Source organism: Strix uralensis, chromosome 2 (genome assembly GCF_047716275.1).
Source record: "Strix uralensis isolate ZFMK-TIS-50842 chromosome 2, bStrUra1, whole genome shotgun sequence".
In the NCBI taxonomy this organism is placed as follows: domain Eukaryota; kingdom Metazoa; phylum Chordata; class Aves; order Strigiformes; family Strigidae; genus Strix; species Strix uralensis.
Genome location: NC_133973.1, coordinates 113,911,711 through 113,938,063, shown reverse-complemented (window position 1 = coordinate 113,938,063; position 26,353 = coordinate 113,911,711). Strand labels below are relative to the sequence as shown.

At 41.7% G+C, this 26,353-nt stretch overlaps 1 protein-coding gene across 1 annotated transcript in view; it reads right to left on the bottom strand.

Annotated features, from left to right (window-relative positions):
* KATNAL1 (katanin catalytic subunit A1 like 1) overlaps positions 1-26,353 on the bottom strand; it is a 43,207-nt gene that overhangs the window by 4,361 nt on the left and 12,493 nt on the right. The window contains exons 3-10 of the mRNA XM_074859874.1: positions 20,701-20,861; positions 18,573-18,741; positions 10,906-11,030; positions 10,295-10,400; positions 5,367-5,525; positions 4,383-4,509; positions 3,298-3,432; positions 852-978 (exon numbers count right to left, since the gene is read on the bottom strand). Coding sequence (XP_074715975.1) covers positions 852-978; positions 3,298-3,432; positions 4,383-4,509; positions 5,367-5,525; positions 10,295-10,400; positions 10,906-11,030; positions 18,573-18,741; positions 20,701-20,861 — 1,109 coding nt within the window. The remainder of the gene's footprint in view (positions 1-851; positions 979-3,297; positions 3,433-4,382; positions 4,510-5,366; positions 5,526-10,294; positions 10,401-10,905; positions 11,031-18,572; positions 18,742-20,700; positions 20,862-26,353) is intronic.

The window sequence follows — 26,353 nt, the reverse complement described above, 5'->3', positions numbered from 1 at the left end:
CTCATTTCTCACACCATGGCCCACATGCAGTCTGAAATTACATTTTTTCTTTCCCCAGGTTTTTCCCAGCAAGGGATAACACAAGCCTCAGGGAGAACAGGTAATTTAACTATTCCACTGCATGACACACACCAGGTTTTCAAAACCAGGGAGTCATTTCACAATTTCAGCAAAGCAGCAGGGGAAAAAAAAAATACAAATCCCAAGCCATGTTCTTAAAGAATCAGTTTCTCTTGGCAAGGATCCTAACGTTGTAAGGGACATAGACTTCCTTCTGATAAGTTTTTTCAAATACCTATCCACCAGAAAAGACTCATTTGTCAAAAAATGAAACAAATTGTGGGAACAGGATGGAAATAAATTCAGTACTAATGCTATCTGTATCATCCTTGCACCTAGAAGCTTCAGGCAGAAACCAAGACTATGCTGCACTGGGGGCTGTCCAAACATACAGCATATAGAAGTCTCAAAGAAGTATGCTGTAAAAGGTTTATTTGCATCACAAAATTCTAGCTCTTATACTCGTGGGATTTAAAAAAAAAAAAATCCAAACCTGTTTTGCACTACATTAACAAATGCAGACAAATGCAACCAATGGTAACCTGAGATTTGCTCAGAGAATTTTTTTCTCTTCAGATCCAAGGGAAACTTAACCACATCTCACAGAAGGACTCCATAGTCTTTAGACTGCTCCACCTGACAGTAACACGTGGTTCCAGTAAATAGATTTGGGCCTCAGACATCGTCACTGTTAACACAGCTTCAGCTGTAGTGGGTATTGCCTTTTATCACATAATGCAAATGATGACTTTCCGTGCAGTTTTATTTGCAAATTAAGGGGAATGAGATACCTGCAAACATTAGTGATGTCAGCACCAGAATAGCCTTCAATCTTCTCAGCAATTTCTTCAAGGCTGATATCAGGATCTAGTTCTACTTCCCGAAGATTAATCTTAAGTAGTTCTGCTCTGCCTTTTGCTACAACACAAAAATACTTGTTTGAAGACTTGCAGGAGTAACATTAAAAAAAAGATACAAACACAACTTAGGTTTTACAGTGAAAACTACAAACAAAAGGGTTTAATATAAGAAAAGGAAAGAGACAGAACAAATCATAGTAAAGTGTGCAATCAAATACAGTAAAGTATATGGTTAAAACCAGTATATGAAAAGAGCATGCTCTAGAGACATTTTCCAAAGTCATACGTCATTAAAAATGTCTGTTATGTCTCAGGTGGCAAAGCATTTGGTCACACACTACCCAAAGGGGACAAAACCACAATCCTACAAACGTCTGCTTCTTCTCACATCCCTTTGGATTCACTCTCTGTTCAAGTGTTTGATTGCATATTATTCACACAGTTTCATTAGAACCACAATGCGGATTCTATTAACAGAGCACAAACCCCTTAACAATAGGCTGAACTTTAAGCATATGTTTAAGCACTGTACTCAGTTGGGACCCAAGAAAGCTGCTGAAGCCTGACAGAAAACAGATACATTAATACAGTAAACATATATTAATATATTTACAACACAAATGTCCCGGTATCCCACTTTCAGACCTAGATGCAATGTGCACACAGTGATAACCAGCTGTACAAATGAGCACTTATGCAGCCAATTAACCATTTTTCTTGCAGAGGGCATGTGCATATGGGTACATATGTTAAGCAGCCTAAGCTTGTAAGAGGGAATTTACATCTGGCAGCTTAGGCCTCAGTGTTACTCTGCACAACCGTGGTGGAGAAGAGGATGACTGCTTTCCTGGCTTTTACTGCACAGAAAAATATACCAGCTCAGCATCTTTATTTCCACAGTGACCAATTTTTATGACCTAGAAAAGAGGATAACCACAACAGAAGAAACAGCAGTAGGACGGGCTAAAAGTCTTAAGGAAATGTCCACACTTACTTTCTATTTATTGATGTCCCTAAATTACTTTTTTTTTATTTTAGGGGGGAGGGGAAATATAAAAGAAATTAGAAAGCTTGTCTAAAGCTGCTGGTTTTGTGTGCTTTGCAGAACTGTCAATAATATAGAGTTATCAATCACACACAACTGGCACTAGCTATAAAATGGGGATTTATTATTTACAGAGCACAATGTACATACGGCATAGCTGCAGACAGCATACTGTATCAGAGAACATTCTTCTGATCTTTGTTATGGGGCTAAGCAAGTCCTTGCAGTATTTTGAAAATGAAACATGGTAGAATATATACTTGCATCAAATTCCACAACATACAGGTGTATATATGACATATCATATCACTTTTTCAATTAAAATGCCTGACCACATCAAACCACACAGCATGGTTATAAATGCATCATTTATACTTGCTCAGAACAGCTCAACATTCTTATTTACAGAACAGACACAACAGAACACAAGACTGGAAATAAAACTGGAGCACATCTTGTATGTTGTCCAGCATGTAATATACTGTGTCAAAAACCAATCTGGTTTAATTAGAAACAAGAGCAAAAGCTGATAGGATTTTAAACTAATTGGTCATAAAGACAGGCATCCTGTTAGGAGCTGTTACTGCCTGTAAGCTGCAAAGACAAGCTGTAGAACTATTAAGCATCCTTATACCTGCTAAACTCAATCACAACTGCTGTCACCATGAACATGCATCTTGTTATCTTGAGTGCTCATGCAAGGAGATGAGGCATCCACTGTACCACAAAGAAACGAAGCTATGCAAACTTCAAGTGATAGGAATCTCAAAATTAATAGGACAGGTGAATGACAGCTAGGAAAGACAATACAAGCCGAGATGTCTTAGGGCAGGAAAGCAATCAGCCTGCTGCATTCTGAGTGACTCAAAGCACAGTCACAGAGGCAAGCAAGCAGTGATTTACAATGAACTAAGCCTGTAAGTGAAAATTCATGGATCCACTTCTTTGCAGTTGTCTGCAAGGGCACGGAGTGCATTTGCAATATTTCTGAACATGTCCAAAGGCTGCCTTTGATGATCACTCAAGGATTGACTGTTAAACATTTAAAATAATTCCAGGCTCATTAAAACTAACTCTCTTTCAAAATGTAAGAACCCATCAATGGGCTTGCAATGAAATGCCGCAGCTCTTTGTTTTTAAGCCTCCAAGCAAGTAGTAGTTTTTTCTTCTTTCTCTCACTCTCTTTAAAAATAAAACGACCCAGCCAAATGATTAACCCCTGAATTTCACCACTCATCACAAAAACATCCAAGATTCCTCCCAAACCCAACAGTAATCCTAATCTCATCCTGCAAAGGCCATTTTAAAGGAAAACGCTTGTAGCAAACATACCCGTGGGCAAAGGTATATAAATCCTCTTCTCCAGTCTCCGTCGGAGAGCTTCATCAATATCCCAGGGAAAATTTGTAGCAGCTAATACCATAACCATCTTGGAAGGGTCATCATTCTCCAGAGCACCACCTACCCCTGCAAGCACAACAGTTCAGAGCAATTTCACTTCACAGCTCTTATTGATCGAGTTGCTTGCTAAGAAACACTGCACAAACACTGCAAAAGCCTGGACAAAGCTAAGCAACAGCTCTATGTAGTCCTAGTGCCCTTTTCCAAACTTCCCATTGCTTAGGTGTGACAAGACCATCACTGGCACAGAGAGACAGTTCCTTCTTTTGCTGAGTCAGGGGAGGGCTTTCTTTGACAGTGCTAATAACATAGTCATATGTGAGTGTAGCCCTACTAGTCCCACCAGAAGTGCTATCTCTGTCAAACCTGGCCATAGAAGAAACAGGAATCACCTCGTGGTCTCACAAACGAGGACTGCAAAGAAATTACCCATTTGGGGCAAAAAGTTGCCTATCCTGAGTTTACCACAATGAACCTGCACATTTGAGGACATTATAAATAGTAGTTAAACAATAGCTGCAATACAGAGGTGGTTATTATACCACTACACTATACAATATTCCTCAGATCATCATCCTCGTTATGTGCACCTGCACAGAACAGATACTAAATCTGACTAAAAGGGTAATATCAGCTGTCACCACAGAATACAGCAAAATCAGATTTCACAGTGGGGTCCCCGAGCTGGAGACTCTAGCAAAGGGGAGAAATCTGTTTAGATTGCACCAAAACCAAAGACCTGTATTAAACTGCACAAATCTCCACTATCTGCTTCTCCTAGAGTCTGTGTCTCTTAAATATGAGTTTTCAATTTACCATCAAAATGGCCATTTTGGAAGCAGAACACCCTTTTCAGTTATCTGCCTTCGAACACTCCAAAAATACACTACTCTCAAGTTCTGCCTTATCTTTCCCCTATCCATAAAGCCAGGTTTTCCAGATTGCTCATGTTCTTACATTCCCACCTGTAAAGAAACAGCACCCCAGCCCCAAACTCAGATCTAAACACTTGTTACCATCCATTTGCACAAGCAGCTCTGACTTGACTCTGCGACTCGCCTCGTGTTCGTCGGACGTGCCTCTGCGGCTGCAGATGGAATCTATCTCATCAATGAAGATTGTTGTTGGAGCATAAAACCTCGCCTTTATTCAAATGAAAACATCACTATTAAGGCTGCAGCAGCAAGCACAAGTCCCCATCAGACCACAACCTAGTCCCACTAGACATACTAGAAACATATCTTCCCTGACTGTCACAAGAAAGTAGTTCAAGATCTGATTTACAAAATGTCTCATGTATGCTGAAGTTTATGCACTTTAAATCGTACTCCTTGGGTCAGGGGTCTCTCAGTGTTGGTTGGTTTCTCAGCAACCAGTCTTGCAAGTGGAAAAGGAACACAACCAGAATACAGGCAGTTTTCATGTCCAGGTTTTTGTGCTGGTGGCAGACAGAAAGGAGCTCAGCCTATCTCAACAGAGACAGGTTTTAACTGACAGTATTGTAGAAGTGCAATGAGGATCCCAAAGAGGTGAATGACTGTTCAGTATAGGTCCACATGGGCATGTCCTTCATATACTACACACAATGGACCACACCCACAACTTTACTGAGAGACTTGTGTTCATCATTCAGAACAGAAACAGAACTAAAGCATGTATTGCTTCTACAATAACAGTTCCAAACCCCTTCCAATTTCAAATCTACTTCCTATAAGCTTCTTATCCCATAACCAAGTAAGAACTGAATTTCTGTCAAGGTCACAACTCTACGTTTAGTCTGGAAAATGCTATCCTAAACATGGGTGATAAACCATTTTCTTCTTAATCCTCAACAATATACCAGAAAAGGATGGAAACGCTGACTATGTTTTTCTAACAGGTTGAGGGGGTGTCAGTTCAATGAACTCTGTGCTTCCAACATGCTACTGGAGGGGCAGGAAACCAAAAGAGATGTCCTTTCTCACCTTAGTGATCCCCAGATCGTATCATCAAGGACATACCATTTCAAACAAGAGGCGGACCAGCTTCTCAGACTCGCCCCTGTATTTAGATGTCAGTGTAGAGGAAGACACATTGAAGAATGTTGTTCCACATTCTGTAGCAACAGCTTTTGCTAGCATTGTTTTGCCCGTGCCAGGAGGACCAACCATCAGCACACCCTGAAAGGTGAAAACAAAGGTAATGAACAACAAATAAAGAAACTCTGCAATTGGTATTCTACGTTACATCTCAATATGAACCAAGATCTGTATTTAAATTGTTTAATAACATAATCATCACCAGTGGAAAACAAAAGACAAGAATCTTGCTTTTGAGAACAGCACAGAAGTGTTCTGAGATTTCTTCTTACCACTCCACTGAGTCCAAATCACAAAAGCCAGTAACTGTTGCTGCACCTATCACCTAGGAAGCAGACAACAGATTTACAGCCTTGCTCTGAATCAGACAGAGCCCGGACTTGAACTTAGGCCTTTCCCAACTCACAAGGGGGTGCACAGGCAGATGAAGACAGCGAATTCTTCTTTTTGGAACAAAGGCCCCTTCACAAAGACCTTCACAGAAACCAAAATACTTTTGCAGAAAGTTGTGTTCCCTCAGTAGAGCATTTTTCTGTAGAAAAACATTTTGCCAAAAAATCCTGACTATGTGTATGTATGAATCCGGTTGATTTTTACATTTAGGTATGCACAAGAGGATTCACTGAATACAACGGTTTGTCATACTGTTTAATCTCTCTATCTCAGTACTTCTATAGCCATACTACTGCATCTTAGCAATTCCCAGATGAAACACCATCCTCACCACACTGTCAGATGGTAGAAAGGCACTGCTATTTCTGTTTTACGGATAAGCAACTGTGGCTCATTTGGACTACCTCTCAGTCCCACAAAAGCCTAATATGAACCTCAGTGATTATTCAGAAAGCTTTACACTAGGAAACTGAACTTCAGTTGTTAAGTCCCAGGTTGGCATCCACCTCATCAGACTGTTCTTCCACCTGTGGCCTATCTGAAAGAGAGGGTAAGGAGCACACACCTCTGCAGCTCAGCACATTCACCCATTGTTACACAAGCAGGTTTTTTGCTAGACACACAGTGCTCTCAGGACCCATGTTAGGATTGTAGCACTAAGACTGGTTAATCACTCTTGATAGTATTTCTAAATACAGTTATCTTTATGGATAATCTTTTCAACCCTTCCAGCAGCAGTGCTAGAGAGGAACACCACACTGTTCCATGCCCATATAGCACTAGAATAGGGCACTGTGATTTTAAGCATGGCACTATGAAAATGTAGTGCTCAAGCAGCTTGGGCTTTTTTTTCCTCCCAACTGCAAGATCTTATTACATGCTAACAAGAGTTTCCTGAAGTAAAGCTGTACTGTGTTGCAAGGGTAATCAAATTAGCCAGAATTAGAATTGCACATCATAATGTGCTTTGCAATTAATAACTTACATAAAATGCCACAGCAATAAAATATCTGTTAAATGCAAGCCACATAGCAAATTAGATTTCATCTGTTCCTCGCAAAAATTTACTTCAAAAAGCACAAAGAATGACATGGAAGAGATCTATAAAAACAAATCAACCGGGAACACAATTATTCAAAAATGTACTATTCAAAAGCAATAGCCTCTCTGTACTCCATTTTCCATTAACTCTTAATACCTTTATTGCCATTTAACACTTAGCTAATGCAAGCTCAACATACATTCATTGGTAAATTAAGTTAGAAACATTTACACACCATCCATACAGCTAACAGTCCAATGTCACTCCTCAGGCTGCCCAAGGTTTCCCAAGCTCCAGAGCAGCAAGCGTAAAAAGTAAATGGGCTCTTTTTCTCCCCATGAACATTCAGACATATACTGTGATATGAGTTGCTGCATAGTCATACTGATATTATAATAATATTGCAAGTACAACCCTGGAGTGACTGGGTAACAATTACTCAGCATGTGATATGCAGGTCAGAGATGACTTACTGTTCTCTCTGAGTTTCAAATGTGTTTATTTAATACTTTAAAACAAGCTGCACCTCAATTCAAACCAGACTTGATCCCTGTGTTTGACAAACTGCCTTCACTGCAGGACCTGGTGATAACTAGTGACTCATTTTTTGGGTGTTGCTTTGGTCTTCCATTATTATGGATGGTCAAATTCTGGCTTCAGTTACACATGCTGCTCACTGCTGAAACTGAAGCCCATCGCTTTGCACCTCCTGTGTAACTATTATAGTGAGCGTTACCTTGCACATGATACTGGTGGCATTGTATACGTGCCTAACACAGGTGCAAAGCAGCCACACCAGGTGTAAAGCCAGGGGAAAACCAAGCTCTCTGGGGATAAAGGTGATAGAAATATCAGTTAAAAAAAAACAAACAAACCCAAACTCGAGTTCTCAGCAAAACAAGATGTGCATGGTTGCAAACAGAAACACATAGGATCACGTTGCTCTTTCTCTCTGCGAACTAGGAGGCTGCCACTTACTCACTAGTTAAAATCCTTGACAAACACAAAGACTTCTTTATTCTTCCTCTAAGGCTCTGTTAATCCAAAGTATTCCAATAAGAAGCTGAAATGCTCCACAGGGAGTAAGTATTTTGATGAAATCACTGCAGGGTTACTTCTTGTTGTTGTAACAATCACTAGCAGAGCAGTGGGAAGCACAGTGAGCAACTGGGCCTTCTTGGCACAAAACAGTTCAGAGAAAAAGAAAGAGCAAGCCTGGGGACACTCAGAAACCCGTGGCTGAAACTACACAGCACCTGTGTTGAATCAGGGAAGACAGCTGGCTCCTTCACACAAGGCACCGTCCTCTGAATGCAAGCACAAACTGTGAGGGCTGTCTTGGGAATTGTTCTCAGGAGAGTCTGAACATCCGAAAACAGATTTGGCTGCCTTTTCCCTGAATTATTGTCCTGAATGCCTAGGCTCAACAAATGCCTGCTGCTACACTGATTACTGGAAGAAACAGTCTTCCCTCCGAAACTTCTCATCCTTCTAGCACAGTCAGAGGTCAACAGTAGGGAAAATACATGCTGTTCTGTGTGAAAAATAAATTCAGGAGAGTTACAGCTTCACAAGTCACCAGGGAAAAGGACAACAATGAACACTCTTCGTGGACTTGTCAGAAATCAATCTGCATTTCAGACTGAAGAGAGGAAATCATCTTAGAATTTTTTTCCATGTTTACAACCACCTGGTTTTCAGAGGCTACACTGCTCAGTAGGAAGAGATAATCTCACGCAGAGATGGAGACTGCAGGCTGTTGTTTCTTTATCCACTGCCACAATACTTGGGAGACAAGGCCAGTGGCACTCTTCACGTTCCCTACAGTCTGCCGAGATACTTGCCTTAAAAACAGATGGCCACTACATCCTCTAGGCATGTTAACAGGTGAAAGAAAACAGCAGCTCTTCACTCCCATAAAGTTTTTGAAGACTGGACAGACAGACCCCCCATAGTCTATCATAAGGGTATGGATCAACTTCCTCTATGCCAAGAGGAAAAGAGAGATTCAGCTGTTCAAGACACTAAAATCTCACCCTACACTTGTAACCCACAATATCTAGGCCCTATCCAAGCTGATAGCTTGGTTAACCTTAAGGTTAACCTCAAGGCCACTGGTACTGACCACAAGCACTCTAAACCCCAAAGACCATATAGCCTGGGACTAGATTTGGGCTGCCCCCCTGCAACTCACTAAAACCTCCATGAAAAGCCCTCGAGCAGCAATCTCCCAGCTTGCACCGTCAGCTCCCACTCTTTCTGACTCCCCCTCTTTACTGTCTGTAGATGCAAGCCCCAAGAATGACAAGTCTTCTACTCATCAATTCCTGGAGGGCTTTGTTTTGTAAATAAGCAGAATAACGGGGATCTAGGACTGGCTCAGGCTGGAGGAGGACAACTTTGAGGGTCAGACCTAAGTATAAGCCAGAGAAGTACAAGAATCAAGCAGGAAAAGACAGAACAAGTGCTAGTAACACAAGATCTGACATGCTGCCGAACCAGCATACTAAACCACAGAAACTACTTACGTACACAGCACTAGCTCACATGCCATTGCCTTGCAGACTCAGAATAACAGAAAATTTGCAAGTCTTTTTTTCCCAGTAATCCTTCCCAGTACCCAGAAAACCCTTGTGTTGTGACTAGTTATTCCAAAAACAAGTGTCAATCCATCCCACAACAAAAGCAAGATAATTCTAAAATGCTCAGCAACCTCCACCCTCCTCTTCCTTTTTAGCTCTAAGCAAGGCCGAGACTGGGCTCACCTCTGGTCCATCAGCAAGGCCATCTCAGTCCCACAATCTTCCTGTTGCCCCACTTGCAGCTCATTCTCCCACTTGGAATTTCTCCCACTCCAGCAGTAACTATGCCCAGTCACAAGTGTAATTGCAAAGCTAAATCATCGCTCAGATTAGCTCCCCTTCTCCCTGCCTCCTTGCACCATCCAGCCTGTAGTTTGCAGTCTGAGTGATAGTTGGCACATGCAGAATAAAACAGTCCAAGGGCTGGTTTTTTTCTGTGAAGTGTTGAAGAGTAGCCACCATAGTCCTAAGCAGAGCTGTCTATTAAGCATTTCTGCTTCTGTCAATATAGCCTGTACATGTGAGCAGGCATATAGGATGACATATAGAAAATATTATAAAGTCAACAAGCTATGACTGAGTAAATACAAAAGAATTATTCGTTACTGTAAAGCCCGTGTACACTTCCAGCTGTTTCTTTCAGTGCATTTTACATGAATCATTGTGAGAGGTTTTCATGAACAAATTACTGATCTTTCCTGTTTGCCTTTTTAGCCTTCTGCTACAGGCATCCACACACATTACAGCAGCAGGTAGCTACACATACACTACATAACATACACACACACATAACTACAGCTTGCCATTTGCTAAAACACCAAATAAATTCCCACCTTCCAAGGTCTTCTGATCCCTTTGAAAAAATCAGGCATCCACATTGGAAGAACAACAGCTTCTCTTAATAATTTCTTGGCTTCTTCCAAATCCGCTATGTCATCCCTGTGCAAGATGAAGAAACTTGTATAAGATTCCTGTACAACAATATTTCTTCCATTTTTATACAAGAAAAATAGAAAAGCTTTTCACTTAGTACCATCTCTTTCAGCATGCCAGTATATGCCTCCTGAGAGCACTTCTATAATCCTGTGACCTAAAATTGCATCCACTTTTGGAAGGTAGGGAAAAAATCATTTTCAACTCAAGTTACCCAGAGCTGCTTAATTAAAAATTGTTTTGGACAATGTGAACACCAAAGTGGTATCTTTAAAGTTCTCTGGAGCGTACTTTCATTTCAGCAGTACCTGTTGTGTTTGTACCGCACATAATATCAGTTAGCAACAAAAGCTTAACGGTAATCATATTAATAAACTGTTAAAACCAAAAGACCTTGTTTTGCTTATCTGTAGAAGATTATGATGGCTCCCTGTTTTAAGAGTCAGAAGAAGGATAATTTCTCTCCTTCTCCACACTAGCAAAAACACTTGAATTGGAAAAATCCTCATACCAATGAATGCTTGGATTCCTTGATACAATGTCCCTTTCAAGAGCTTCGACCAAGTCTTTGTCATAACCCGCTGCATCAAATTTTGGCATTTCCCCATCACCAACTTCCTGGGATATTTTCTTTCCCTAGAAGTGAAAGTCATACAGGCTCATAAGGACATTATTCTTTCAGCATAGCCTTTACTAGCAATATATAGCAATATTGTCTGGTTCACGTCAGTATATGCCACAAGAAGGTATCAAGCTTTAACACAGCTATCTCAGCACCACAATGTCCAGCAAAACCAACACATTTACATCCTCCACTCCACAAAGATTTCCCCAAACACCTGTGGCTGCTTCCACCACAACAGCACCATGCTTCCTTCATAGATGCAGCTCACAGTGACAAAACCCTATCAGAGCTCATTACATATTATGGTGGGTGGGTTGGTTGGTTGGTTTTAAAGCAGCAAACCAGACCCTCTTAACAGAGCTGAACCACTCTTTAGACAACCGACACACTTCCTGGCCAGCTGAAGGCACGAATGCAGAAACAGCCTCACAAAGCAGGTTGCGTCACGACTTAATGCTACGTTAACTCCTGGCTGAAGACCAGAGCATCCAAAGCATATTTTGAAGATGCTACACCTGCCACACTACCTACCGGAGCTAAACAACTGGCACCCCATCACCACTGAAAAGGAACACAAAAGCTGTTACACCCATTGTTTTTAATGGAGGAAAACCAAGAAGATTCTCTCCCCTTCTTTAATTGAAGCCTTCTGGCCCAGCAATTTCTCCTTTCCTCGACTGCAAACTATCTATTTCCCTCCTCTCATTCAAAGGTCAGCTCCATAAACAGTTAAAATGCTTTTTAAAGGTCATATTTATTTAAGGGCCACACCAAAAGCCCTAAAGAAGCTCCCCAGTCACCCAGGCTTCTTTGAACTACGGTAATTTCTGCAGCACGCTAATGCTCATTCGGCAACCAAGCCACACACTACCTCTGCCCCAGACGGCCCAGAATTTCTGGTTAGTACTTCCACAGTGCCGTTAAGCTTATGGGGGTGAAGTAACATTTTCCCTTTGAAGCATCAGGGCTCACACTCCTCCTCTCCCACTTCAGAAGGAAACCGCTTCCCCTCCCAGCTCGACAGCAACGTTTGGCCCTGCCTGAAAAGCAGCTGCGCTGTTTTAAGGAAGGAAGCTGACTAGGGAGCTACTTTAGGCCTCTTAACTCAGCTTCTAAACACTATCAGCAGCAAGTTAAAGAATCCCAGCTGGCTGGACAAAAGCAGCCTAGGCAAAGGCGGGCTGAGAGGCAGCTGGAGACACACAAATAACCTCACAGTGGAAAAAGAAAAGGTAGCGATTACACCCCTCCCAGTTGCCGTTTGCCCATGAGGCGGGTGAGGGAGCAGTTTATCTTCCACTATTTTTATTTCTTGCTTCCAAGTGAACTCTGTTGTTTAGTACTCCCAGATCAGTTTTTTGCAATGGAAATGAAGCTGAAAGTTGCGTTTAGATAAAGAGCTAGTGTCAAAAATGTAATGGTCTGATGTAAAAAGGAAATGGAGAAAAAAGCCCTGTAGAGCTTGGAAAATTTCAGGAGAGAGAAAATGGAATCCAAATGTAACCATTAAAAAAGGGGGAAAAAATGACAATGAAGTGAAAAGTATTTGCTGTCTTTGTTACACGCTTCTATCCCTCCGCAAGGGACTGGTTTTCCTAGTGGAAGACTTTTTCTGCACATTTGAAAACAAATCGGATGTTTTGGGTTTTTTCTGGGTGAAACGGAGTTAAGGAAGGCTTTAAAAAGCAGGAGAAGGCAGGGCGGGTGGCTGCAGCCCACTGTGGAGGAGGCTGAACCAGCAGCTCCAGCCCCCGGCCGGAGCCCGGCTGGCGCCCAGCCCGCTCGCTGCGCCAGCAGGGCGGTGAGCCCGCCAAGCTGCCAACGCCGCCGGCACCGGGCTGGCTCTGCCGGAGCTCAGCGAAGCGGAAAAAAAAGCTGAAATAACATGGGAAAGGCAGGTCCAGGGGCGGGGCGAGAGCGCGGCGGGGCGGGGCGGCACCTCCTCCGCCGGCCCCGGGGCCGATCCCCGCAGCCCCAGCTACCCGGTCCGGCGATACTTAAAATTTTTCCCGGGACAGTGATTTTTGCTGCTTCTCCCTGCGGCACGGCTCGCCACCAGAGAGGGAGAAGGGCGGCCAACGGGGAGGTGTGCCTTCAGCATCGCCCTGGCTGTCATTTTAGTGAATAGTTCTATTTTTTTTCTGGTCCGGAATTAAACCGAGATTTAAAGTATTTACAGTTTTCACATGTAATAAGGTTATTAATGCTGGTCCCAAATTGGTCCAATATGAAATCCTCAGTCAGCAGGTCAGTGAGCAGAGGCTAGAAAAAATAATTTAAAAAAACGTCACCTGAATTCAGGCAGCAGGAGTAAGCATAATTTTTCCAGTCATATCCTTATCTCTTCTTGTGGTATTACTTTCCCAAAACAGCTTTAAATAAAGCTGCTGTGATGGCTTCTCTCTAAGAAGGTATGCCAACAGACACCTTCTTGGAGAGGAGAGTAGCCTTGGGAGTCCAGGTATACAGGACTGCAAAAGCCTGCTCCCGCCCAGTCCCCTTGGCAATCCCATCGCATAACCTTCTCCTCAGTCAACCAAGTTCTGACTTGAACACGTTAAAGAGATTTGCTGGGCTTTCCATCAGGAAGAGGTATCAGACCTGCACTAACCCACTGGAACAAAAAGCATTTCTAAAATGAATGTTTTTCTACTCTCGTACTAAGTTCATGCATTAGCTTCAGCAGTTGTTCCGTCGATGTCTCCACCACTCTGATGTACTTGCAGCATCGTGTGCTCTGTCTTCATTTACCAAACCAAGGAAGTCTCTTCTTGCAACGCAAGTTGAACACAATTACCTGTTCACTTTGGCAACCCTTTTTTTTTTTAATTTCCTTGTTCTAATCTTAACACATCTTTCTTGAGCATGGTTGTAGAAATGCGCACAAAATACTCCAGCTGCTCTCCCACCAGGGCCTCCTATAACAGCATGAGTAGCTCTTCTCTCTGCTGGTAACACCTCAAACTGGGCCTAGGATTTCATTTACATTCATTTCCACGGCTATATCATACTGCCACCTCACACTTAGCCTCAGACAGCTCAATCACGTAGGATAACCCTGGTGGCTGCAGTGACCAGAACTGGGTTCTGAAGACACCTTGTGTTCCTGCAGACTCTTCCCACTACACACAAACACCAAACAACTGCCAGGTGTACTCTCCACTCCTTGCTGAGAAAGCCAAAGGTGGCATCTGGCTGTGCCTCACTCCAGCAGCCAGCCCTTCCCATCACCACCAGGAAAAGGTGATGTGACAAATTAAAGTTCACATTAATCTGATTTCTGCTGATACGTCCATTTTCTTCTCCTCCATTGCTGAGCTCCCAGCTTCCAGCAGAAATTCTTGTTGTAGTCTCCAGGTACACAGCTTGCTGCTCTGCACCACTGAACATTATCCCATTTCCATGACTCCAGCACAGAGTCATCCATTCTTCCTGTACAACAGCCTCCATCGCCTCTCTGGTGGTGGTGCTTCCCAACTCAGTGTCAGCAAATTTAATTAGTGCATGCCTCTTTTTTGTGCCAAGGTCTTTAATTTAAATATAAACCAAGAGTCAGTCTCTAGTCTTGAGGAAATCCATAAATGATTTACCAGTTGACTGACACTTTTTCTTTCAGTACCACTTGTTTACATTCCTCTTGTTGCCTAATTCCCCCCCACCTTACAATTCTTCTACAACACACACTCACTAGATTAACTAATTGCTTCCCACGTGGCATCCTGGTAGATTAATTTCTTTCTCTAAGACATTAACTCTAAAGAAAGTGGTGGCAAAGGCAAAACCTTTGCTTAAGAAACTGTATTTCATGGTATTCCACTTTCCAGTTAGTCCCAAGTGTTTAACTTTTTGTCCATTCTAAACATGTTGTAAAACTTTGCACACTGTTTAGATAAAATTAGCAACTCCAGTTGCCTGGATCACTTTTCCTTTCCCCTCCTAAATACAGGCATGGTCAACACAACTCACCATTCACATGAGACAACAGCAGACCCAAAAAATTTTACTGGAAGCCTCTGCTCCCAACCCTGCAAAAAAAAAAAAACCCACCTACCAATTCTTTCAGTGTTCTTGGATGGAGATAATGCAGCCTTCCAGTCCCAATGCATGGAGGTCTATGCCTCCACCTAAATGCAACTACCTCATCTCCCATACATATGCCTGTAATCTACCTTGCCTTCTGATAATGCACATCAGAATAATCAAGCATAAAGAATTAAATTTTAAGTCGTATCTTCTCAATATTAGTATTCACTTCACTGATATGGCATCACAGCCCTTGGCTATTTCATATCCTTCACAATCTCTACTGTCCTTGTCCACTGGCAATCTAAAATAATTATAGAATCATAGAATGGTTTTGGTTGGAAGTGACCTTTAAGATCATCTAGTTCCAATCCCCTGCCATGGGCAGGGACACCTTCCACTGGACCAGGTTGCTCAAAGCCCCATCCAACCTGGCCTTGAACACTTCCAGGGAGGGGGCAGCCACAACTTCTCTGGGTAACATGTTCCAGTGTATCACCACCCTCACAGGAAAGAATTTCTTCCTTACATACAATCTAAATCTACCTTCTTTCAGTTTAAAACTGTTAACCCTTGTCCTATCACTACACTCCCTGATAAAGAGTCCCTCCCCATCTTTCCTGTAGGCCCCCCTTAAGTACTAGAAGGCCGCTCTAAGATCTCCCAGGAGCCTTCTCTTCTCTAGGCTAAACAACCCCAGCTCTCTCAGCCTGTAATCTAAATAATAATTATTTAATAAGAAATAATCTAAAGAGTACTCCTAAAAAAGTGTTCTAGTGCTTAGATATGGTATTATGCAATTTCTAAAAGACACACAGATAGCATTCATGCTGCCTCTTTAAGCTGAACTACTGAACAGAAGCTAAAATTCTTGGCAATGATCCAGCAGAAGGTACCTTGAGAACAAGACTAATAGTTTCCAGTGGAAGAAGAAAGAAGCACTTGAAAGCAGTATTTTAGAAAAAGGAACACGTAAATATAAGGTTTTAGTGGATAAACACCATCTGGTGGGTTGCAGTTCAAAATTATTTTATACAGCACTACAAAAGGTCATTTTACAGGCATAGTCAGGTTAAAACTCCTATCCCAAGATGGTTACAGTCAGAATGAAAGATTATATGGTCTGGGGAGGAGGAACAGTGAAAGAAGGCATCACATGTAAAGCGAGACAAAATATTTCTAAAACATACATACTATAGCTATATTTATCTTGAAAAACATCACAAATAAATATGCATATTGCATTGTGGTATTATAGCCAGGACAGCGTACAACCTATTAAACTGCAACAAACATCTTAGGAAATGGATATGGCATCCGAGTTCATTACATGTTCTAAGTAGTCCTAGCCAACCACCCAAACCCAAGAACTACAGAGCTGAAACATTTACTGTGAGAAAAGAGGTATCTGCCTGCCTAGTTTGAAGCTTCAGTTTTGCCCTATTATTTTTAACTGAACATGAAGAGTTACCAAACCTCTTTGATTCAACATACTAGGCTACAGAGGTAAGCTCCTTTTGTAGCTTTTGTTCGGAACTGAAGAACTTAAAACACTTGCAAACTAAGAAAGGATAAAACTGCAAGGGAAATTAAACCTATTTTCATGCCTGTGTGTAAAATATGGAAAGTTGCATTAACTCCTCTCGCTTCCCACACCTGGCTACTTCCTCTTTCATTCAAAATTTTCTTCAAAAGAAAATAATGGATCCCATATCAAAATTGTCATACAACACATGAGAATTTGTAACCTGGTGTGATTTTTGCACTTATACCCCAGACAAAGAAAGTAAAATAACTACCAAGTAACTAGACAAAGGCAAAAAGAAGAGCACGTGTTGGTATTTTTTGAAGAGTAGACATATTTTCCTTCTGCCACCTAGTGACCAATTTATTCAGATAAGAGTCATGTCTAAAACGTACCATACTAAATGGAACACCTTCATGACTCCTCTCCATCTGACAGCAGTAGTGTTGCTAATCACATTATTCCCAGAGACAAGTATTGTACAAGTCATGTTGTTGTGGGCTCCTTATAGTAAAGCCCTATAATGCTCATCACCAGAAAGCTTTGAGAGCAGAGTGCACTCTCATTAGAGCTAAGACTTTGAAGGCTGCCTTACATAAGCACGTCTGGGGAACCTGTCACACACCACAACTCCAATTCCCCGTATAGCTGGCAGAACTGCAAATAATTTCACAGATCTTCACAAGCTTTTTATAGCTTGCAGGATGCACACTTGTTATTTTAAATCTTACTGATCCAGGGTAGAGAGATTTCTAAAATGATTAAACTTGATCTGTGCACTCACTCAGTGGCACCGCTGAAAATGTGCCTGGCCCTACCTACTGATGGTAATAAGGGCTGGGATTACTTAATACTTTTCCTGTGTATCAGAAAAGCAATTCATGATGGAAAAAGTGTATCTTTGAGTTCTTTCTGTGCTGTGAAGAAGCAACCTGTAATAGAAAGGCCACAAAGGGACTAACCAAATTAATTTGGAAGAAAACTGGCCTAAATATTTTCTTATTCATCTATCAAGATCTGCACAATACTGTGTGCCCCTACAGGAAGGGGCTTCTCGTATCTCTGTCTGTCAGGAAAGTAAAACCGCTTCAGTACACTCTTGACTTGATCATTTATACCACAGATTCCTTGGGTTCCTGGCACTGACTCTGCAGTTAAATTTAAAAATGCAAGTGTATCAGAAACAGCAGTTTGCACACAGACATTTTTTTCAACCACATAACAGTCCTGCCTTTGACATCACTACTTGATAGTGAGTCACTGTTTCTCTTTTTCTTTCACTTCAGCACTGCTTCTTTTTCATGGGTCTTCAGAGGAAAGAATCTCCAACTTATTCTAACTTATTTCATTGGTTTTATTTTTAAAACAAAGCCTTTCCAAGAAGCATCTTCCTAAACACTATAATAAATACAAAACCCTTTTCATAAACTAAAGAAAATGAAAGTTGCTAAGAGTTTGCTTTTACTACGACTCTCTCACATAATTTTCAAAGATATGACTTCAAATAATATGGCACAGATTTACCTAGCATCAATGCATTTACAGAACTGTGCTGGACTTCCAGACACACCTAAATTTTACTATGGTATGACAGATGCAATGGTGCTGTGGAACCCCATTCATAAAGTCTAGAGAAAGGCATTGGTGTCACTATTGCACTTTTTACACAGAAAACTTTACAAAAGACCTGAATTGTATTCATTTTTTTTAAACAAAATAAGGGTGGGGGAGTAGGAGGAGAAGGGACTTTATACCTGGTTGACACTGACAGATTAGAGTCAAGTCCATGGTCTAACTGAGATGATAAGAAACTCCCAACAGGCCACCATGTTCCAAATCAAAAAAAATATCTCCATGATACATGCTTTGTCCATGAGGCAACAGGAAAGCACCGTTTTGTGGCTTTTTATTATTATCTGTATTAAATAACTAAAACTAAGAATGCTTCTCTTTCCCACCTGCTGCATCATAACTCCTCCCCATCATGTTCCTTCCCACTTCTTACCTTGTCATCTCTTCCTCTAGCTCTAGATTCCCTTTCGCGGCTGCCTGCAGCCTTCTCAGCCTTGGATACTGCGTGTGCTCTGCCCGCAGGCCCACGGGGCTGCAGTCCTGGTGATTCTTTCCTCAAAGGTTTTACTTCTCGGTTGGGACGTTTTATCTGAGGTGGAGCCCTAACAATAAGCAACCACAACAAAAACTTGCTAAAAACAGTGAAAAAAGAGCAACATTAAGAAGGAAGGATTCTATTATTTCATTGATTCCCTTAGTGCGTTACTGCTAAAGCTGACAAGCCCCTAAATCTTATCTCCCTATATCTGCAAATCCAGCAACATATTTATGGTTCTGTCTGACATTCAAAGTAAGAAAAAATACAAAAGAAAGAAAAAGTTTCAACAGTTTCAACAGGAAAAAAGTTTCAAAATGAACAATACTATTAGATCAGTACTCCTAATCAGGCTTAAAACAAACCAACACGCATGTAACAGAAGAGGAAACAATATAGTATAAATCTTCAAACTGTAGTTTCGTCCGACTCCCAACCAGGAGATTATATTAGGCCACATTCACATGCACAAGTTCTACACAACCAGATGACATTCCTGGTTTAAAAAAAAAAAAAAAAGCTGGATAATAGCTTTGACAGGCCCCCAAACAAATGAGGGAGAATTTTAAAACAATCATCCTACCTCTGACTTCATTTCCCTCTGTGAAGATGTCAAAATGTAAAATTATCTAGAAAGCAAATGCAAACAGCCAAACTGCAACCACCTATACTTGTGTGCATCACCCACAATGTCAAGGAGAACTCAACAGTGGCACGAGGAGAAAGGATTTGGTTTTAAGACAAGGTGTCACAGTCATTTTGCTCTAGGGATTGGACCTGAAATATAGAACTAAATAAACGTCCAGGAATGTCATCCAACTTTAATTAGTGTCCGCTCTTAAATCTACCGATTCTTGGTTTGAGTAATTCAAAATTTGCTAACTCCAAAAACAGCTCCCTGGAATACGGCCTAAAAAGAGTACATAGTTAAATGCACTGCTGAATACTACTGCTACATTTTGCTTTGTATACATTTTCATCAAATTTAACAGCACAGAAGAGCAACTAATTTTCCTTACTTGCTTGGACAAGATTTAAATTTCAGCTTAAAAAAGCAGATGAACTATTGGGCCTTTACCTCTAAGAAAGGTACAAGAATAAATACATCTTGCACTTCACATAACATTACCAGATAATCATTTCTACCACTCACAAAAGTAATCAGCATTAATATTATTCTACACTTACATTCTTGGGTTTTTTTGAAAAGTGAAGATCCATTTGTTTCATAGTCATAAAGCACATAAATTTACAAATAAACTTGGCATTTCTTTCTGTTAAGCAAGATTTTTCATTTTATGTTGTTCCTTTGCTTATGTGAGTATACACACAGTAAAATTCTTTGCTATTCTAATGTTAGAAAAATGTTGGCATGATAAATGTTATTCTTGTTTTTAAAGTGGATTTGTTGTTTCCAACAACCTGTGTCAGGCTCTATTAGGGTGAAAATAGGGACTTCAGAAAATGCACAAGCATCTATTTTGAGAAAACTATTAGCTAACTAAAGTTACCTTAAAGTGGTTACAGAAGAGAAACACCATGTATACAGAACATGCTTAGCAATAAAACTAACCAATGGATTAAACACAGGTCATATTATCTGTAGCTAGGGAGTGATTTCTAACCACCATGTCCTTCAAGATCCTTCAGTTCCAGCTCCTTACTGACTCCTCAGCCATCAATGAATTCAACTGCTTAAATAAGCTGAAATAGAAAACTTTTCTTCCTGCACATAAGAAAGGCAATTGTCACCAAAAGCCTACTTACCTCTCCAGCAGACTCTAGTGCCAGGCATTTAGCTAGTCACTCCTACCAGAATAAAGGAGTGGCTTTCTTTAGAACTTCAGCAATAAATCCAACTGTAGGTTAATTACTATTTCCCCTAATTAATTATATTTATTCTTTATTACAAATGACTAAGGGGTGAATGAAATGTGCTTTTCACGTTACAGAAGCATTCAAAAAATAACATAAAATTATGGCAACCCAACTTTATTCCACCCACTCTGCTTGAGCCTCTCATTACCTGTGTTCAGCTGGAACAGGAGGGGGCCAAACAGCAGGATCTCTAAAAGGCTCATCTTGACAGGATACAGGGATATCTGCAGGTCTATCCATTTTAAAACTCTCTAAAGTGTTGACAATGCTCTTAACTTGTTCATATTCTTCAACTAGTTCTTGTCGGACCTTGAGAAATACATACATTATTTAAAAATTGTTATAATTCAAACTTTTTTTTTTAAACATAGAAAATACCTCAAAACATACGCTACCCTCAAAAGCAGGGACTCCCAGACTTTTCCACTCACAAACCCCAGACCTATCAGGCTGACAATAGATCTTTAACAACAGCATAAACAATTGAATCTCTGTTGAGTTCATCTTCCTGCTTGTCAATGTCATGACCAGACATGATTGCTAAAGCAGGAATCGCTCTTCCATAACATGTGCTGATGCTTAGATTTATGTGTGCATGTTGACATGTATGCACACATACACATACTTTTATACTAGTAAGGGTGCTGTTGGCAGATCTATTCTGGCATAAAAGAACTTCTCTGATTAGTCTCCAAGGTCCTAGTTATAAAACTAGCTAAATCATTAAAATGTAATATTACAAGATTAGCTTTGTGGGGCACAACATCATCATACAGTCAAAGCATAAGCCAATTCTTTAGTGGACTGCAAAGATTAGAACAGGAAACGGGAACTTTAACAGCCTATGGCATAAGTTCAAATGATAAGTAAAGTAAGCGAAATGAGAAGATATTATGTCTCAGAAAGAAATCAGATTGCAGAATTACACAGCTCAATTTTATACTTGAAGTTTCTATGGCCGCTAGTCAGGGAATTAGAACTACTGCAATAATTCCAAGATTATTTACTTGATACTTGATCATTTCATTTTTATTCCATGAAGCCTAGGAAAAATAAAATCTGTGTAGAAATTTGCTAAGTTTTAAGTGATATGGCTTGTTACAAGCCCAAGTTTTGTATGCTAAGGTCACTGGTTCTTAGTACACACCAGCAGCCAAAAACTACATTGTACATTCTTGCTCAGAAGCGTAAGCTTTCAGTGCATTAGCTTAAGATGTGCTAGGATTCACCTGAGTGCACTTGTACTGCATCTTACCAGTCTTCCACCTATCACTCAATGATGCTTTCCATCCTGTGGGATCAACCTCCATGCTGACTTCAGTTTTTACCTGCTTGAGGGTCATAACACCCAGATGTCACCTCTTCACTGAAGTGTTGGTGCACAGCTAAAACCAATTCATGCATTGCTGTGCGTGCCTGGAAATCAGTATCGGCACTCTGCAGCTAAGATTACCTCAGGCCAGTGTGAATCTTGCCTGTTACAGGCTCACAGCTGGAGCTACTGAGACGTCCTGAACCTTTCCATCCACTGGAAAGGCACATCGGCTCTAAAAGCTCTCGTGAAGAACCACTACGGTGAGGATGTTTGCAGGCTGTCATGAGGCACACTACTGAGAGAGGCTACAACTAGCATACACTGCACGGCTGAATCAAAAGGCAGGATCTGAAGTCAGCTTACAAGAAAGACAAGGAAAGACACCAGGCACCCAGCTGTGCTCATGTCTGCGTTCACGTGAAAAAGAGCTGGGAAAAATATTGCCTGGGAATGCTGCAAGCAGGCTTCATTTTGTGGCAAGCAGAGGAAGGCAACTGAGGACAGTATCAACAGATGTCAATGATGTTGCCTGAAATCCAGACTCTCTTTGCTGTGCATAACCTGAGAAGATTCCGGGTAATCAAGAGGATCAGAAGAATGGAAGTCTGCACATCCAGCCTGTCTGCTGAGGTTACAAATATAGCAACAGCAGATCAGGAAACTACTACTAACAGCGTCACATCTTACAAATGTTCTTCCTAATGGTGCTTACTGGTGAAAAGATGTGGTCACTAGCCTGAGATCTTCCCATCTCCCTGTGTCCTTGGAAAGGAACCACAATGGGTACGTGCAGGGTGCGGTGTCTTGTCAGTACACATTCAGAAGCACACCTCTTCCAGCCTGATCCCACTCTTGTTTCCCCTCTCAGTACAGTATCTTTCCTCACCTGCTCTGCTCTACATGTTCAAAACAGCAGCAGCAGCCCCCCACTTTTGGTGGGACAACTTCAAGACAGGAAGCACTATCCGACATAACCATTTGCTGGGTATGGTGTATAAAAGATTGAATGATTAAATGGTCAGCACTCAGTAACAAGCATACATCACCTATTTCTGGAAGGTTCAGTTCTCCTAAAATACTATCAGGTACATCCCACAGCAATGTATTGTTCTGCTCTGTAATCTTTCCCAAGAATTTTCCCACCACAAAAACAAAATAGGAGATTTCAGCAGCACAGAGAAATTCTTCTCTGGTTTAAAACTTAAACCTTGTTTAAGGAGATTAATATATATGACTGTGTCAGCAAGATACCAGCAAGGACAGAGGCAAAGCAAAGGGTAAATCCCCAAGGCCCTACAGAGTTCTTGCAACACTGTATTTATTTCACCAGGAGCTCTATGTGCATCTGTACAAAAGGAGCCCGAGAACTGGATCATTTCACAGGGCAGAGCAGCCTTCTTGCTTGTTCCAGATGGGGTAGCTGTATCTTTCCAATCACACAGGCCATCCAGCTCAGGCAGGATTGCTCTGGTAAAGGCAGCCAATGCTTGACGTGGCCCCCCCGCCCTGCTTTGCTTTCTTTGCTTTCGCATCACACATACAGCAGATACCTCCCCTGGTGCAAGAACTTCCAGCTGAGTTACAAATGTGATTGATTACTAACTTGGTTCCTTCAAACTGTCTAACACACATTCCTTCTGTCCAAAAATAAATCCAGCCAAACAGCTGCTCTGAGGTATAAAGGAATGATACAGCACAAATCCTCCAGGGCACTGCTCCACGAGAGACAGCCGCTTCCTACTCCAGTGCTCCAGGAATACAGACAGGATTCCTATCAGCCTTCCAACACATGCAGAAAAGTTGGTGGAAAACAACTTGCTAGCACTGAGGGCTGGAGTGTTGTCATTCAGCTCTCTGGACCAGCAAGGAGAAAGGTATCTGAAAATTGAAAGAAGGTGAGACTTTGATGCCTTGGCAGCTGAAAACAGACTAACAACTGCTGGCCATCTCTCACCCAAACCTGAGCAGACCAAACTCTGAAATACACACCCTTACTGCTTAGTCAGTAGCCAGCAAACCAACCAACAAAACCCCCTCAATGTACTCAAACAACAGGACCACAAAGGAAAAACAGCTGATAAGTTCCTAGAGGCCTTAAAGAAACCAAGTCAGATCAAACAGGTGCAGAAAGAGTTTCTTGCAGATGAGAAACAAATAACCTAGATGTGAGCCAAGAAGGGCTGTGCCGTAATGACCAAGGTGACTGAGCACCATCTTTAAGTGCTCACTGCTACTCTGAAGCAACTTCAGAAGGCTGCAAAAATCACTGGTCTGGACTCACCCAGTCTCTTTCCCCCCGTCACAACCCTCCCTTGGGTGCCAGAGCCCTCAGCAGGCTCCAGCTCAGGTTGTAGAGAGCCTGAAGAAAGCTTTTAGGTTACTCATGTTTAAACAGTTTCAGGAGATAGCATGAGCTGAGTTAGCAGCTCACTACTGCCAAATGGGAAGATCTTGCTTCTCCTCACTTTTCTCCCCAACCACACTCTGCCACTGCTCTTCTGTATTCAATTCTGACATCTCAATACAGTGACCCAGCTTTGTAAATGGCAGAAAATTAGTCTAGGAGGGTAAAAAGAAAATAAAGGACACTTTTGGTGGGTTAACAAGCTGCATTGGCTCACAACCCTGTGATCAGGTGAATCCCAGGACAAACAATGGCATGGTGCAAGGAGGGAGAGAAGCTGGTGCAGCTGGAGGGAAGACTAGGTGGGAAGAACTTGGCCTCTCTGGGCACAGCAAGGTGTTAACCGGGTTCAGCTACCATGTGAAACTGCCTGCTCCCCAGAGCCACGCTTTGGTACGTCAGCCACCCCTACCAGCCACATCACCTCCTCAACAGAAGCAGCACTGTGGGCACTGGGTGATGTTGGAAAGCCTAATGAAAAGCCTTTCAGCCCAGGGGGTGGCCCCACAGCTTTGTTTTGACATTCCAGCCCTAAGGATTTACAGTAACCAAGCAGAAAACACATCCTAACATATGGGTATAAAACACAGTGACCAAAAGTTGAGTTCACTCTTTCTCAGTGGTACTTCCCAAAAAGCATTTCAGGGACTTCCTCTGTATTTCATTCTCTGTCAACTGTTGCACCTTTGGCATCACCAGCCTTTATTTGCTATGCTAGAGCTTGGACTTCTACAGAACTTCCCATAGCAATAAGCATGCGTATTTGTACCTTGGTAAATAGAAATGGGTTGGGGTTTTTTAAATTTTATCATGCTGGAACAAACCCAATCAAGTTTCTATAAAAGTGTGTTCCAAACCTGAAATTACTGCCTGCAATTAGTGTTAGTTTTCCAATAAGCTCCATTTTAAAAAAGTGAAAAAACCAATTCCCTAAACCATCCCCAAAACGGATGCCCTGTAACCCAGCCTGATCCCATGGAGTCGAAGTACAGCTCCTGTAATCACAATTCTTCATGAGTTACCTGCAGAATATGCATTAATTACACATGAAGTAACCTGCAAAGTTAATAAAACAGGCATGAAGCAAAACCAATATAAGCAGAGATTGACTGAAATGTGTTTAAAGTTTTTTTAAAAAGTAAAAACCATCCTCTATTCTTTAAGCAAGAATACAGTGCACCTAATAACCTGCTCCAGTGACCATGGTCAGTAAGGGTGCCTTGCTGGCTGCTCCAAGCACTCTGAGAATTGTTGAACTCCTGCCTCGGCTCCATCTGAGGCTCCTGTACTCTCAGATACTGTGCTACACAGAGCACACGGTTATAACATGCAGCAGGTTTCGCTCGACAGCCGCTGGCCTTGTCGTAAGCCAGTACTATCTCCTGGGGGCACGCTCTGCTGTCATTCTGCAGCTGCTGAACTGTCACTGAGGCAGCTCTTTCCTACAAGCCAGCTGTCTAGTAAAAAGACTGCAACAGCCAAGAAACTCTCTCAGAATAAACAGGGGGAATGTCAACACACGTAAAGCTCACAGTAGCGGTCATGACAGTAAACCTACCTTTTAATGTTGTTAAGTAGAAAAAGAGATGAGTTGCTTCTCATTTTGAATCTTTTCAGTCCCAGCCTGCACTTAATGTGGATGAATATGCCCACATGTCAGCCAAACCTCAAAGCACAACAAAGAAGTAACTTTTTCTTTTTTCAAATGAGCTTAGAGGCTGAGGTGTGAGGATAAGAATGGAGCTACACTTAGCCACCCAAGAGCAAGCTGGGAGCTTCCTGGATGCAAAACACATAAGGGTCTCAAGAGCAGGTCACCCTTGATATCCTCAAGCTAGTTAACAAACGATCAATGACAATGAATTTTCCAAAGGGACAGAGGAATTCTTATGTTGTCACACTGCTGCTCTGGTGGACCCTCAAGGATGTATCTTTCGCCCTTTTGAAGTTCTGCAGGTTGTGCCCAGACTAGTAACACAATTCTTCTCCCCCAGTCAGTGATGATTTTGAAGTCCCAGAAGCAGTACTGCATCAAGTGGAACTGAGCCAGTCAGTTGTTCCCAGGGGAGCAGATGACACGTG